The sequence below is a fragment of the Dermacentor silvarum genome, chromosome 4 (genome assembly GCF_013339745.2).
Source record: "Dermacentor silvarum isolate Dsil-2018 chromosome 4, BIME_Dsil_1.4, whole genome shotgun sequence".
NCBI lineage: Eukaryota > Metazoa > Arthropoda > Arachnida > Ixodida > Ixodidae > Dermacentor > Dermacentor silvarum.
The window spans coordinates 118,999,644-119,016,261 of NC_051157.2; the positions used below are offsets into that span (position 1 = coordinate 118,999,644).

The 16,618-nt window shown below is 47.6% G+C and overlaps 1 protein-coding gene across 1 annotated transcript in view; it reads left to right on the top strand.

Annotated features, from left to right (window-relative positions):
• LOC119448862 (uncharacterized) overlaps positions 1 to 16,381 on the top strand; it is a 46,418-nt gene extending 30,037 nt beyond the window's left edge. Inside the window, exons 8-10 of the mRNA XM_049666531.1 lie at positions 7,846 to 7,984; positions 16,120 to 16,299; positions 16,346 to 16,381. Of these exons, the coding sequence (XP_049522488.1) occupies positions 7,846 to 7,984; positions 16,120 to 16,299; positions 16,346 to 16,366 (340 nt within the window). The 3' untranslated portion in view covers positions 16,367 to 16,381. The remainder of the gene's footprint in view (positions 1 to 7,845; positions 7,985 to 16,119; positions 16,300 to 16,345) is intronic.
• The last annotated feature ends 237 nt before the right edge of the window (positions 16,382 to 16,618 follow it).

A 16,618-nucleotide genomic window follows, 5' to 3' on the forward strand; every position in this document is an offset into this window, starting at 1 on the left:
ATGGCTGCCCGCCGATCGCTCAGGCCCTCGCAGCTCGCACCTGCCGTTGAGCATGTATTTATTTGCGCATGATAAACCTTTTTGCGTGGCAGCAAAACGTTATCGAGCCCTTTCGGCATGCATACGACATCGCTCTGTCAACTCTTCCTTGCTGAGGATCCGTTTTAGCGGCATTCTTATCCTTCCGTTGCACGCCGCCGCGATTTCGGCCAGCCACCGCAAGCTATAAGTAAGGCGAAGCGGACCAATCGGAGAAGCCGGCACCGCCCTCTTCATGCGGTTATCTAATTTCACTCTGCTGGCTCGGCCCCATCGAAACCCTCTCCACTAGAGCGTGCTCCTCACCTCTTCTCAGCCAATTCAACAAGAAAAACCGCTGAATGTACACAATGTTGTTGGTTTCGAAAGCGAACAAAGGTGACCTCCTATAAACGAGGAGAGTGTTTGATTGGGTTGTTCAGACAACGCTGTGGGTCACCACCCGATGCTTGCGTCGGTGGTTACGCAAATTTGACGTCAGGAGTATGGAATCAAAACAGTTTGGAATTATTTTATGTTATAGCACCCCATGTCTGAAGTTTCATTTTCAGTTGAATACCTTGAGAAAACCTCTATTGAGTGTTCATCACAAGCACACTTTTCAATTACCCCTTGTCAGACAGTCAGACTGCAGTGAAGTAATCCCGTGAACTTATCGAACAGTGTCATCCTGGGGCGCTTCACCGGCGCTTGATCGCTCAGTCTCGGGGCTTGCCGGCCGGGCTGTCTGTGCGTGCGCTTCAGCGCAAGCGACAGGCTGGATCCAATCATCCACTACAGATATCGCTAGACAGCAGGCTGTGAAATATCAAGCAATAGCAAAGCTGGCTGCTGAAACACCGGAGAAAAGAGAGGCCAGATTAGCACGTTATAGAGAAGCTTACCAAGAAGCTTACCCGGAAGCGTGCAATAATGGAACGCTGTGTTCATAGTCTGCAAAACCAAGCCAAACAGACCTTTTGCTCGTGATAACTAAGTTTACAAGAGTTAAACCTCAGCCAATCTTTTTGTTGTTTGTTTCGTTCCAGCGCGACTGTAGCCAGGCTCATCGCGGTACTATGCACCTGCTGGGCTCGTTAGTGTTACATAATACGTAGTGCCAGTACGCGTTGACGCACATATATATTAGGGGCTCTGTTGCATGGTTGTTCGCACACTAGCGAGAACAGCCGCTAAATGTCACGGCGTGTTTTTTTTTTTTTCAAATTTTTATGACACTTTTTTCCCCACCAGTACAGAAACAGGCTCTAGGATTGTGGAATGGGAGGTTTTAACGTCCGTAAGCGACTCAGACTATGAGTGACGCCGTAGTGTAGGGCTCCGGATTAATTTATTCCACCCCGGTTTCTTTAACATACGTTCTCCGACCTTGCGCAGCCCATGTGCCTTTTTTGCCTTTCTCCTCAATCGGAATATGACCGCCGCGGCCGAGATTGACCTTCGCTGAGTGAACATCCCTGATGGCCGGGCACACTTGTAGTGCGAAGAGTTGTGTGCATGGCTAATGGACAGACCTTGCTGTATACGGTGTGCGTTTATGAATGGAAACGGTATTCGGTGATATGACTTTCTTTCAGTTTTATTCCATTGTTATTCATTGTTCACTTAGTTATTGCCTCGTGCCCTCGCTACCGCTGAGCAAGCCAGCTCAGCGGTTTCTCCATAACCGCCACTGGCCCAGCAGATGCACTGACGCGCACACACGGGCGATCGCCGGCGTCTTCTGCCGAGGAGGGGGAGAAGGAGCGATTGCACACGCGCAGCTTAACCGTCCCGCTCGTTGAAGGGAGACATCAGGTAAAGTCACTGGAACCTGGAAAGTACCGCAAACCTTTTCTCTTCGCCGCCGCGGCGCCGATTGGTCAGTTGCAGTCAGGTGATCACTTTCCGCCATATATGGTCCACGCCGCGCCGGAGCGGACAAGCAGACAAAGGCATCGCTCGCACACGCCGCGCGTATGAGCCATCGACGAGGTCGGATTTTGCATTTTGTGTAATTTAGGGCATATGGAACTTTCCTAGACTTAAAACGAAATGAAAGTAAATGCCCGGGTTCTGCGCTTTCGGGACAACCACCGGTAGTCCGGGAAAGCTTTTTTCGCGATCCCAATTAAGCGGAAAGAGTGACAGCAAGCGCCGTGACATGTGGCCGCACCGAATAAAGCGCGACAAATTCACTCCCACAGTGTGAATTTGATGATAGCTCAAAGTTAGAACCTTTACGGTATCATGGAACTGTCTAAATGACATATAATGTGACCGACATTGAAGCTTCTTCACGCGTTTGCTTTGAAGGCTGCGATTCGCCTTCTGCAAACAAACCGAGGATCGAGATGTTCAGAAATACGCAGAACCGAGCAAAATGTCGCTCGAAGAGTGCGGCACTGCGGGTGACTGTGTCAAAAATAAAATATTGTCGTGAGAACACCACTGCAATAACGATCTGTCGACCTGTTAATCTCGAATACTAAATATACATTTTCTTGTGTGTTGTTTATTACTGCTTCAAACAACGGGAACGTGGCCTGAATAAATCTGTTTTAGCATATCTTTCTTTGTGCTGCACTCAGGGACCGTTTATCTTCGTCGAAGTCTATCTGTATCAATCGTTTCTGTATCGGTCGTTTCGAGCGCGAGTAAATCAATAGCCACGTTCGAAAGCAATTACACCCTTGCTTATAAAAGATGCGTGGCAGCGCTTGATACCTAGTCAGCCTAAAAACTCCTGTGTGACACACGAGCATCGGGTTCGTTTTGCATTTAGAACGGATGGCGCACAGTTGAATGCTTCCGCAACGCTTCTAATAGCTACGAGTTAGCTACGAGGGTAAAACAGTCAATGTAAACAAACCCGAGATTCACGTAGGCCTGCGACGTATAGAATGCTTAAAGCACGAGTGATGTTGCCTAACTATGCACGCTGTCTAGCCGTTTAATGCACTCCTTGGATAGCTTCCCAACGAGCACAACACTTATCGAGAAGGTGAACAAACGAAAGAATGGCCACTCGAGCGCCACTTCGCTGGTCTCGATGCATTCAATTTGGCGCCGGTAAAAATCTTCCGATCGTACTTATCTGTACCGCTTCGCACGCATAGAAGATGCACCACCTCATCTTTTATGTAAAAGACGGTGAAATCTGTCGATTTGCGATATTATAAACCCCTGACAGCGAAGCTACACAGCTGAGTGGCTGCCGGCCGAGAGACGCGTTGGACCAAATCTGGCAACAACAGCGCAGTGCTGCCTGCGCGCGCTCCGGCGGTTGCGGTACTTTCCAGGTTCCAGTGACTTCAGGGCGTCGCGCGCGCGCCGTGGGTTGGAGGCAAGAATGCGCGCACAAAGGCTAACGTCTTTTCCCCGTTGTGTCCTCCTATCGGCCTTTTTATTGCGATAGCAATTATATGGACACTCCAAAGCAGATTTCTGCCGTCGGCGTCGCCATCGCCGTCGCCGTCGCCGTTGCCGTGAGGTTCCGTATGACGTCAGTGGAGATGAAATCGTCGCCGCGCGCCGAACGCTGTATGTGCGAGTGAAAGGGCGCGAGGGACGCGCGCTTTCACGGGGAGTGAACGCACGGCGAAGAAAAAACGCGCGTTCTGCGCAGTGCTCCCTTAAGGGCTGCAGAATTAGGCGTCTCTTTCCTCCTTTACAATCACCATATATGTAGAACAAACGTGCCTTCTTCCGACGCGCGAAAGGCCGTGGCGGGGAGGGTGGGGGGAGGCGACGTTTAGCTGCGGCATCAAGTGCCTATTTATATCAGAGGCTCCGGCAACAGTCACCAACGCCGTACGCATTTTGTGCGAACGCGGGCAAAACGCCGACGGCGTCGACAACAGTTCTGCGTGTTGCCGGTGCTGCTGCATGTCCAAGGTTATACACCTGATAAAGCTACTATCATTACTCCGTATAGCTCTCTACAAATTTGCTATCGCAATTGATGCTTCGCCTTTCAGGTGAAACTGCGACAACTTTTTTTCAGTGGTTGCGGGCGCGGTTCGGCGTATTTGAAACGTCCGGGCTTTCACCGTGTATATCACTTCTAAAAAAAGAAGGAAATTGGTATGAAAGAAATGGGGTGTTGAGGTTACTTCTTTTGGGGAGTAGTGGACCTGCCACAACCAATCGTCCTTTTGGGTGTAACTGTGAGGGGATGAACTGTTACTGCCCATGCGGTTACTCCTTCAAGGAGTTGCTCTTTTCCGATGCTCTTCAAGGATATGATTAACAAAATTAGTCATTTATATGCTGATAAAAAAAGTTATCGAGCTGACAAAAAAATTGGAGGACGCTTAAGCTTCGCCTTTAAGTGTAGAACGCGATAGCGTTATCGGGACCCGTTCGCATCGCATCGTTCGCATACGGCAAGTAGGCTTCATTCACTGCAACACTGAACGTGGGAAAGCCAGCTTACAAAGACCAAGCTTAGACCGATCCCCTTAAAGTCGGCTTAACTTTTAAACAGAAATGCCTTGCTGGAAAGACGTTTTCCCATGGGCAATATAAGTGGTCTTATATTAAAATGTCAAGGCCCTAGCACCTTTTTAAAATTATTTTATTAATTGTTTGCTATTGCCCTGATGGGCACGCGTATCCAAAACGAATTAGCAGGCGAAGTCCAAATTTGGCGCGCCTAGGATGCGAGCGCCATCTGGATATCATTTTCGCAAGTACCCGAACGCGCGGCTGTTGCTCTGGTAGAAATGCTGGGAAAGGGGTTTGTGTTTGAGTTTCCTCGTAGCAGAATTAGGTTTTCTCGTACGTTCAAATTACAATCCGATGCCGATTGGTAAACAATCCGACGGCGAATCCGACGCCGAATGGTAAAGTCGTACTTTACCATTTTTCTAACGGACTTCACTGTGAGAAATTTAATTTTGTTCACCAAAACCTTGCACCACATGCAGGGCTAGAACGGTCGGAGTGCTTTGGGTGGTTGCGGATCGTTCTCTCCGCCACCACGCCGTCATCGCACGCCGACGCCGGTTGCCGACGCCGGATTTTCTGCGAGACGGATAAGTGGTTCTTGAGGGAAAGGGAAAGGTTGGCGCTATCTTCTGCAGCCCTTGAGGGAGCACGGCTCAGCGCCAACGGGGAGGGGTAAGTGGGAGCGAAAGAAGGGATAGAGTGGAGTCGCCATGGCTGGGCGAAGCAAAACCGGCAGGCATAGGCGGCACGTATCAGGTCGAGATGGAAGGCCTTGGTGTGCTGCAGAGTCTGCAGGGGTGTTGTGCCAGGCCGGTCAGGCCCGGGGTGGGGTGGGAGGCCGTGAGGCCTTCCCGCTTGTAGAAATGTCCTTAGAGGCGTGCGGAGAGCCCTGACGAGTCAAGGAACTCCACGACGCCTCGAAGTGCAGAAAGGTGGTGTCGGCCGGGGAAGAGGAGATCTTCCTCCTTGCCAGAGGGGAGGCCCAGGCGGCGGAACTCCTGCTCCTGAGGAGTGGGCCCCGCTGCTGGAGGTACGCCGGGCAGGCCAGCAGGAGATGTTTGCGAGACGGCCCCAAAGTAGGATTGCAACTCACCTCCTCGAGACGGCCCCAAAGTAGGATTGCAACTCACCTCCTCGCGCTCGCACGTTAGGTACTCTTAACCAGAACACCATGACAGCTCTTCTTCTTTTTAAAGATGATAGTCTTTCTTGGGGAACTTAAACGCTGAAAATTTGGTCTGTCTGTCTGTTTGTCTGTCTGTCACCCTATTCAGCCACCCGCCCAAAGTTGGACCACTTGCTTACCGCCCACACTACTTAAACTGGTACGGCTGTTCATACTTGTGAACGTTATCGATCACAAAGTAAATATTACGCATATCTGAGGCGCAACATCACTAGGTAAGTATTAGGAGGTGTGTTCCTTTAATAGAAAATACATAGATACGTAACTCTAAAGACCCTAGTTTCTTAAGCTGCGCTGAAAATGCCATGCTATGCGCGCCGATGAACGACGTTCCCCGACTGCGCGCCGACGAGCGCCCTGTGCCATGGAGGAAGGAAACCCTCTGCACAAGCTCATGTTTCCCGATGTATTGCCAGATGGCGTCCATGTCTCACGCAGCGCCTCCTCAATTTTATCAATGCCAGCCAGATGCGGCCGATTCAACATAAAGGAAGCGCTGTCTGAGGCAGGGCAAAACATAAATGGCCGCTTGATGAAATAATGCGGTAAAATGAAATCTGTTCAAACAAACCTTCATGCCAGGACGGAAATGGTACCAGAACAGCATCACGGGTGGCCGCGGATCAGACCAGCACTCATGTAGTACGGCCGGCAGAAGACTATCGTCTTTCGACGACATTTGCAGCGAAGCACGCAGATACGCGGCAAATTTTTTTTATTCTTTATTACAAGGGAGCAGAATCTTCAGCAAACCAAGAAAAATAAAGCGCTACACAATATATAAGGTAACTGAAAACACATTCAAAAGTCAGGCGAGAACGCGAAAGCGTTCTATAAATGCTATACAGTCTGGCGCTGAGACAAGGTTTAGGATCTAAACCCAGGTATGGCAATACAAAAGAGACTCGGCATTTCATGTATGGTATGCGGGGAGAAAGAAAGCTGCATTACGCAACGTTAGTACGTCGCATAAGGTCTCATCGCGTAAACGGGCAGCTTTCTTTTTGCGCTCGTTTATGGTTGCTAGGACACGCACCTTATATTTGTGTAGCGCATCTGTATTACATGGGAGCAGAATCTTCAGCAAAGCAAGAAAACAAGAAAAATAAAGCGGCTGTTATATCTGGTTAGTGCGTAAACAACCATGCAACATAGCCCCTAATATATATGTGCGTCAACGCGTACTGGAACTATGTATTATGTAACACTAATGAGCCCACCCGGTGGGTGTAGTAGCGCGCTGAGCCTGGCTACGGCCGCGCTGGGATAGAATAAAAAAATTAGCTGAGCTTTCACTCTTGTAAACCTAGTAAAAGTGTTTCATTATTGCTCGCTTCCGGGCTTGGTAAGCTTCTCTATAACGTGCTAATCTGGCCTCCGTTTGCTCCGGTGTTTCAGCAGCCAGCTTTGCATTTGCTTGAGATTTCACAGCCAGCCGTCTTGCGATATCTGTACTGGATGATTGGATTCAGCCTGTCGCTTGCGCTGAATCGCACGCACAGAAAGCCCGGGCCGGCAAGCCGCAAGACTGAGCGATCAAGCTCCGGCGAAGCATCCGTTAAACCCTGGCCTAGTCACGCACTACCGTAGCGGCCGAGCGAGCGCAGCTGCGACCAACGTTTATAGAACCTTCTATAAACGTTGGCTGCCACGGCGGCGGCTCAAGGTCCTTGCGACGCGTTGAATGGGTGTGTCGCGCGTGACCCGGCCTACCAATAGCTTTGGAATGCCATTGAGGGCCGCGCGTGTCCCCGCCTACCGCGCGCCTCGCCGTCGGCCTTGGATACCCCGCGCCTCGGCGGTGGAGGGTAGAGGGGAAGGAAAAGAGAGGAGGAGGAGTACGCGTCCGGGCCGCCCAGGCAGCTGTATCTTGAAAGCCATCTGCGCAGCCGCCCCGGCCACCATGAGTAGAACAGACCTTATACGGAACCTCACGGCGACGACCACGGCGACGGCGATAGCAGAAATGCGCCTGGAACGTCCATATAATTATTATCGCAATAAAATATTTCATACTACATACTACTACTGTATACTACAGACATAGTATACATACTGCAGTATTGTTGTGAACTTACTACTGAACACGCCAAGTGCAAGCAGGACATAATTTCTTAATTTACGTACCTTTTCCGTCATGTTGAAGAGCTTGTGGACACTTAATTCTGGTAGCCATTACGCCACAGATAATTCACACTAGTCATTTCTCTTTTTCAGGATTCCCTTCCGGTACGGCTGAAAGGCATCTATTTCACAAACACGCCAGCTGTGTTCCAAGTCGTCTATACCATTGCGAAACCATTCCTATCGGCAAAACTGAAAAGCAGGGTAATGTGAAAATATGGTTGACTTGCATATTATATACAAGCGCGCGACACTTCGTACTCTCATGCGATAGCATGCATGCTACTAGGCAGACGGATTCCACGCAGGGGCCACGTACCTTAATATCAAACTTCGATTGCCTCGCGCAAAAACCAGAAACATAGAGCGCTGCTAGACAAAAGAAAAATCCGTCATGCGAGATAGCTGTTGATATGAAACACGCAGAATGGGCGCCGCTATCGCAATACAGGGGTCATCGCTGAGAGAGGCGTTCGTCCTGTAGTAGATACGAATTAGGCTGTCTATATTGATCATAAACCTACGGTTGCGCAATGCGTGCAGTACTGCTGCACGGCTGTATGACTGCACGCAATACGGCTGCGGCGACGGCTACACGACCGCTTACACAAAATGTATAAACGAGCGGGTGTCCACTCCTCACGCCTTTATACGTTTCCGTGCGTTTCTCAGCACTCTCGTCATTTCCCGTGCGTTTCTCAGCTTCTCTCTTTAAATCGGATTTTTTATTGCGATAGCAATTAAATGGACACTTCTACCGGATTTCTGCCGTCGCCGTCGCCGTCACCGTGAGGTTCCCTATAGATAAAATCTTCGCCGCGCGCCGTATGCCCGAGCGGAAGCGTGCGGGGACGCGCGCTATCACGGAGAGCGAACGCACTCAATCTCCCACGCGCAAGCAAGGAAGCGGAAAGCCAGCGCCGGAGGGAGTGGGGGGGGGGCACTTCTACTCTGCCAACAACCGCGCTCGTCACTCGCCCGCACAGTCTCTTATCTCTCCCACGCGCAAGCAAGGAAGCGGAAAGCCAGCGCCGGAGGGAGCGGGGGGGGGGGGGGGCGCACTTCTACTCTGCCAACAACCGTGCTCGTCGCTCGACCGCACCGTCTCTTATGTCCACACGGCTCTGACCTTCATGCACTGTGCATTCGCCGCTCAGTTTCTGTTGAAGCGATAGACCGCACGTACATTCGCCCAGTGCAGCGTATGGGCTTGGACTTGCTGCCAGCGTTTTGACAGTCGTTGTCTGCAGTCATTCAGTGTGATCTATTCATGTTTGTTTGTGCGCGCTCACACCACGCTTGTTCATTCAGTTAGTAATAGTCGGGCCACATTTTCCAACGCACGCTACACATGTAATGCTGCCCGGATCGGCAGTGCAGCGCTACAGGTGTGTCCCTTCGCACGCGCTGCCCACGGGAAGCGCTTCTCATCAACACCACCGTTTCACACGCGCCTTCTCGTGGTCATCGAGTCTCTCGTCATGTCGGTCTACTTACGCCGCAGCACACCTGCTTACTTAATCAGCTCATGTTTACTACAATTCATATTGCTACCAAAGCCGCTCACCTTACTTCATATGACATTGCTGTGTTGCTATCGCATTCATTGCTTCGCCCTTAGGGCGAAACTGTGACATTTTTTTTATTTTCCGCTGTTGTTCTTCACGAAGAATCATTTAGAGATGTCCTCGTAAAAATCCTATTAGTTTTTTTTATTATATGTTCTTTCGTTCTACAAGCCAATTGTGCGAGGCATTAGGATTCTTGATGCACTAGCCATCTTTCTTATACCAGGCGTTTTATTTTAGAGTTAACATAATGTTTTTATCATCTGCGGCATATAGCACAGCTCCACTCGTTGATTTGGAGTACTCGAGTAGGCGGACACAACCTGCATAAGGAATCAAAATTCGTGATTGACTAATTACCAAAATCCTAAAATTGTAAACTTTAGTTGTAAGCCAAAAGTGGTGAACTTTATGGCTTATATTGCACATGGCGAATTGATCCATACTAGAGTTCTCAAGGCACATGCACTTAGAACAAATTTTGACATTAGCACCAATTTTGAGATAAGCGCCCGAAAACTTCTGACAAAATTTCATTGTTAGTTCACTTTAACAAAGCGCATGTATAGACCTACACCATGTTTGTAAACAGCGGTAGGCACCGTCGATATATTTTAGGCCATATAGCGACGTCGCGTACGCTCCGCCTACGTTCGCCGCCCCCGCTGCACGCGCGGATGGCGTTTTTTTTTTTTTTTTTTTTTTAATGGGGCGGGGGGGTGTGCTAAAACCACGATTTCATTATGACGCACAAGGTAGTGGTGGTGGCGGATTAATTTTGACTACGTGAGGTTCTTTAATGTGCCCCCAGTGCACGTTCTTGCATTTCGCCCCCATCGTGATACGGCCGAACGAGACGCTAGGCCTAGCTCGCTGGCCGCCGCAGGAGGCATTCCTGTAGCCCTGCAACCTGCAGCCCACCATAGTGCGCTTATTTTTGACAGCACGATTTACGTGGGCCTATATGAATCGATTTTGTCGGTGTCGTTGGTGCGAAAGGGAGGGAGGGAGGGAGGGAGGGAGGGAGGGAGGGAGGGAGGGAGGGAGTGACATAGCCCCGACCATAAGATGGTTCGCATCTAAAACAAGCTGTAGCCGATTTCTACGTCGCCGTGAGCGGCGATAGAAGCGATCGCTTCGGTGATGGGGCAGGCGAGGTACCAGCCCTCGGCGACGCCGCTTGTGTAGACCCGCGCCGTCCGTAGACCCGCGCCGTCCGCGCCGGCCGTCCGATCACTCCAACTCTGTACTAAGTTAACACTGTAGATTTTATTTCGCGCTCGAAATTTAATTCACATGTTGAGGCGCGTTTATGACATCCATACTGCAATTAACACAGCTGTGACCGTGCTGCTTGCGTATGTAAACGTGTGATAGAATATCTACACAGCAGGTGCATGGCTCAATTCTTTAGATGAAAATAAATTTGAATGTGACGTGCTTTGTGGGGAATCTGCTCGCTCGACCTACATTCAAGGCTAATCCTAATCTAGCTTCCCCACAGTACGGCAAGAAATTGTAATGACACGCTAATAACGATCCTAAGATCATATATAGGTTGGCTAATGCACGCGACTCAAAATAAGAGAACCTTAACGGTTACGAAATGTTTTGCGCATAAGGGATGATCTGGTATCACAATCCAACTATTTCTTTTTACCGCGGCGGCCCATTGCTTGCGACTGCTTTCATCAACAGGAAACCTATGAAAACTTTAGCCTCTTGCGTATTTCGACGCAACTCAGCTCGTCGACATACTGCGTTTCCTTCGTTGTAAGATCATAGAATAAAGACCTCACAGATGGAACTGCAGAACCACCCGCGAAACCCAGCAGCATGCTGTGGCAGGTGCGACATGGGCAGCGGCTCGGCGGTGGAGTGCCTACCATGCTAAACGTGAAACTGATGATTTATTGGCATCCCCTTTGAAACGGGGCGGCGACAAATAGTCACATAACCAGCTTGATTTAATCAGGTATACTATACATGTTCTTCATGTAGCATTTTTGTATACTCTCATTATTCTTTTCTTTTTTTTTTCAAAAATTTACCTTGTACCGCTACCTATGATTTTAAGAGATCAGGTCGTCTTCATCTTTTCCATGCTTTTTTTTTCAGCAGTACTCTAATCATCTCTTGCTTATCTCTACGGCTGATCTGTTGATGTTTCCTTCCACTGTTTCCTTCCAAACCCAAGCGCTTCTGGGAGTTGCAGGTTACCTACGGTTCTCGTTGAGTGGATCCCGTCGCATTCCATTAGGATGTGATGAGTTGTCTCTGGATCTTTACAGCAGCATACACATGCCTCATCTAGTTCCGAATATTTGCTCCGGTATGTTTTGGTCCTTAGACAACCGGCTCCATCCTCAAATAGCAATGCACTGCCCTTTGTGTTATCGTACAGATATTCCCTTCTAATTTCTTTCTTCTCATTCTTGTAATATATGCATCCAATTCATGGTCTCTATTTCTCTCACTTTCTTTCTGATGACTCCTGGTTGTCTATTTACAGTTTAGATTATCCTGTACATGGTTGCCAACTTCCTTGACCTCTTCCTCCATTCTGTGTCCACGCTTTTCATGTACAGATGCTTGTGCGCTTTAGCCGCCCATTTATTTTCATCCATGTTTCTGAGCCTTTCTTCAATACTAATTTTGCTCTGTGCTTCTCTGACTTCAAAAGAGGCCCAACCCATGTCACCCTGCACTGCCTCATTTGAGGTATTACCGTGGGCTCCCAAAGCCAACCGACCTACTGATCTTTGGTTAACTTCCAAACCCGACAATATATCCGATTTTAAGCATAGAATGGCATTTGCGAATGTTAGCACTGGCACCATTACTACTTTCCAGATTCCACGCACCACCTCATATTATTGTGGCCCCACAGTGCTCTGTGTTTCATTATTGCTACATTGCGCTTCACCTTTATTTTCAGATTATCTTGGTGGTTGCTTGAGTAATTCTTTCCTTCGTTTATGTGTACGCCGAGGTACTTATATTGCTTCACTATGGGTATTACTTGCTGTTGAATTGACACCACGAAGTTACTCGTCTCTTCATTAAAGATCATAATTCCTGATTTCTCTGGGCTAACCTAAGGCCTAGATTTGTGGCTGCATTGTCGCAGATATTCGCAAGTATCTGTAAATCTTTTTTATTGTCCACTAGTAGCACAATGTCTTCTGCGTACATCAGTCCAGGGACCTTCTGTTGCACCATTTGTCCATTACGCATGTAGGGCCGCGATTTTGTAGCGAGGCATTATGACTTATTCTACTCTAGTTTTATCACCCACCGTTCACGGCCGGCTGATCCCGTTGATAACGCGAGCGGACCGTCACTCCGACCACTGACAAAACGCGATAAGTGCGAAAAGGCATTATTACCGGAAAGGCATCGCTACAAAATACCGGCCTAGGATAAATCAAAACCTAATTCGCTGTTTTCTAGTCGCCTTTCTATACCCTTAACGTAAAGCGTAAACAACAATGGAGACAGAGGACATCCTTGCTTCAATCCTTGGTGAATTCCCACCATTTCATTACATTTTCGACCTTCCCATACAACTTGTACTTGGTCGTCTCTATATATCTCCCTCAGCAGCTCCACGAAATCGTCATCTATGCCTTCGTGCTGAAGAATATCCCATAACGATTCCCTCTCTACGTTGTCATAAGCTCCTTTAATATCTAGAAATGCTATCGATAAAGGTCTTTTCTGAGCTACTGAAATCTCTATGCACTGAATTAGTACAAACACATTATCCTCTAAACGTCTGCCTGGCCTGAACCCATTCTGTAGTTCCGCCAATACCTCGTTTTTCTCCACCCACTTCGACAGTTCTGATTTTATTGCTTGCATTGCCATTCTATATATATCACTGACGTTACTGTAACTGGTCTGTATGAGCTCGTCCTATCCTTATCTCATTTGCCTTTGTAGATGAGATTCATCTTGCTTTCACGCCATCCAACGGGAATTTTTTTTGTTCTAATCACTTGCTCTATGGCATTAGTCAGCGATGCCTTGCTTTTTGGACCGAGGTTTGGGTGATATCCCAATACATCTGTATTGGGATATCACCGGGTCCTGCTGCCGTGTTATTAGGGACATTTTCTGCTACCTTTGTCCAATAAAAACTTTCTATGCTAAATTTTGATCTCTCAGTCCTCTCTGCTGTTCCTGGAGCTGTTGTCAGAACTACGCTTTTTCTCGTGCCGAAGTTATCCCTAATAACGTCTGTGATGCACCGCAGCGCATCGTCTCCTTCGTAGATGTTACCGTCTTCATCCCTTATAGCCGTTTGCGAGTTTTTAGTTGGAGCTCCGAGTGCTTTTATATGGTTCCAGAATCTTTTTGGGGCGCCTTTGTCTCTATTGTGAATGTTCTGCACCCAACGTTCACTTGCGCATTTAATTTTCTCTTGCACGAGCTCACTCGCCACCCTTTTCTTTTCTCGGTATGTATTCCATCTAAGGAGCACCACTTCTTCTTGTAATCCCAACTGTTTGGCTTCTCGATGAGCTCTAGATGCCTCTTTACGCTCTTCTATAGCTTGTTTATTTCCTTGTTCCGCCACTTACGTGGTTCACTCTTCCCGATCCAAGAATTGTTTTGCCGTGTCTGCCTTATTTCATGCTGCATAACGTCCACCAGTTTCTTATATTCCCAGACTGCTGTAGGAAAAGCCTCAATTTTCTTCTCTATGATTTTTGCAATCTCTGTTATTTGCTCTTCATTCATTTTTAAAAATTCTGAGGCTATTGGTTCGTGTTCTGCGTTGGCATTTCTCCCAAACTTTAATGCTAAACGTCTATGATCGCTTCCAGACAATTTTTTCCTATTTCGTCTATTATCAGTTGCTCTAGTTGTTCGTCGACCATTTCTGAGACTAAGGCGTAGTCGATGCATGACTGCCTGTTTCCGCATTGCCACATTACCTGTCCATGACACTTATTCTCCCTGTTAGCTACTATAAGCTTCTGTTCATCACACAGATCTAGCACTAGAGAGCCGTTGTAATCAGTATATCCGTCTAAATGGTCCATGTGTGCGTTCATATCTCCCGCTAATATCACCTGGCCCGATTTACTGAACTCATTAATATCGCTTCTAATGCAATCCACAAATTCCTTATTTTTTTCTCTGCTATCACTGCCTGTCCATAGCTAAACTACTCCCAGCCAAGTCTTTTTGCTTTGCCATGTGCCACTAATCCATAAATGTTCTTTACATGTCTCGTTTAGCCTTCGCCACTTCAGACCTCGCCTAATTAGTACGCCTACGCCTCCGCCTTTCCTTGACCCGGTCATTCTGTTGCACCCTTCCCATAAAGAATTGCCAATAACTGGCGGCTGCTCCAAGTCTCGTAAATGCGTTTCGGTCAAGGCGTACACGATAATTGCTTCATCATTCAGCTGCGTTTGAATATACAGCCATTTTTCCTGCTTGCTATCACCCTGTAGGTTAATGTAGCAAATTTTACCTTCTCTATTCTTATCCTTTCTGTCATCAGAACTAAATTCCGATGACAGCACCACCGCATTTTTGTGACGTAGCGCCGTGGTGTAGGTCTATATGCAATCAGACGCAAAAATAACCGTAATACCAATGTATCCCGTGGTACATTTTTTGTAACACATACCACGAAACTCGTGTCATCCTCAGAATGCCATGCGAGCTCCCCGGCCACAATTAATAAATTTGCAAATGAGTTATATGCACAATACCGTAAGGTGGAGAAAGTTCCATTCAAGGGAATATTGTCATTCACGTACCTGACCAGCACAAAGCTCCAAAGGAAATCCATATGGGTTTTGTGTTTTGTAGCTTGATTGGGTTGATGAAAATTCTTCCCTTTCAATTCAAAAGTTATAACTCGTGCCGTAAAGTAAATAGTTTAATAGTTAATGGCCGAAATATTTGGTAATCAATCGTATCTGTATTTCTATCTCTCCTGCAGTTAATGTCGGACTCGTAGAGTAAAACCTGTTGAAGGAGCAGGATTCTGCCACCTGACACGGGCAATATCTAAAAATTATGTTGTATCTAAAAACGCTTTATGTATACAAATATAGAGGATTCTTCGCGCGATTTCGATCAATGGCATGTTCAAACAGTCAGCCCGGCATCTGATTTCCGGCCGGGAGAATTTAGGTTCGAGTCCTGTAGCCGCCACGACAATTTGGTTTGTTCATCCTCGACTTTGGTTGCGTCAATGACATCTACTGAGCTCTTGTTGCAAGTAAGTAAACGTACAGCTCGAGCAGACGGACAACAGAGCAAGGAGCAAGACAGGGCGGAATTATTTGCAATGTCACACTAACTCGCCCAAAGAAACGCGTTATCTGTGCCCACGTAAAACTACCAGTGCCAAAAAAAAAAAAAAAACACTGCAGCGCATGAACACGGCTCATCGCTGAAGAAGAAATGGTAGCTGTGACTATTATCCTCAATGCTACCACCACGGTTACGCTATGAACGTTGAAACGCATTACATTTTAGCACCCCAGGCACTGGTATATATACCACACACAACACAGTCATGTTGGAATTAGCTCAATTGTTACCTGCACTTCTCGAAAACATTCGTGCGCAAAAACTGCAGAGTTCCACGCATTATTGACTTGAACTCCATCCAACACTGAAGCATATTATGTAAAACAGGATTCCTCGGTAAACTTGTCTGAGCTTTCGAAAAATGTCGTGTCATTAAGAAGCACGAACGACCCTTTGTAATCATCTTTGCTATTTGGCTATCTATTTCAGCTGCATTTCATTGGGAGTGACTTGTCGGAACTCTGTGGAGTGTTTCCTTCCGAACTGTTGCCCGAGGATTTCGGCGGGACATTGAACGACTTTGACTGCGACAGACAAGAGAGCTTCTTCAATAAGAAAGCGAGCTACTTTGACAGGATACGTCAGTTTGGTTACCAAACTCAGCAAACGGTGAGTTAGAAATAGACTGACTAAATTACTCGGTCACGATTTGAAGTGCTTTCTCTTCACCACATGAACGGGCTACCGACAAGAGGCCTAGGGCACCGGCTAAATGATGAACGACAATACCGACAATACAGTAAGCTGTAACTTCGTTGTTCTCACTTGGACTAAAGCAGAACATTTGGCCACGACTTTCAGAACCAGCGAACATGCCCCGAAAATTCGTTGAGAGAATGTTGGTAAAAATCTCCCCCCCCCCCCAAAAAAAAAAAAAAAAATCAGTACAATACACCGATTCCTCAAGCTGTAAACTCACTTACTGTGA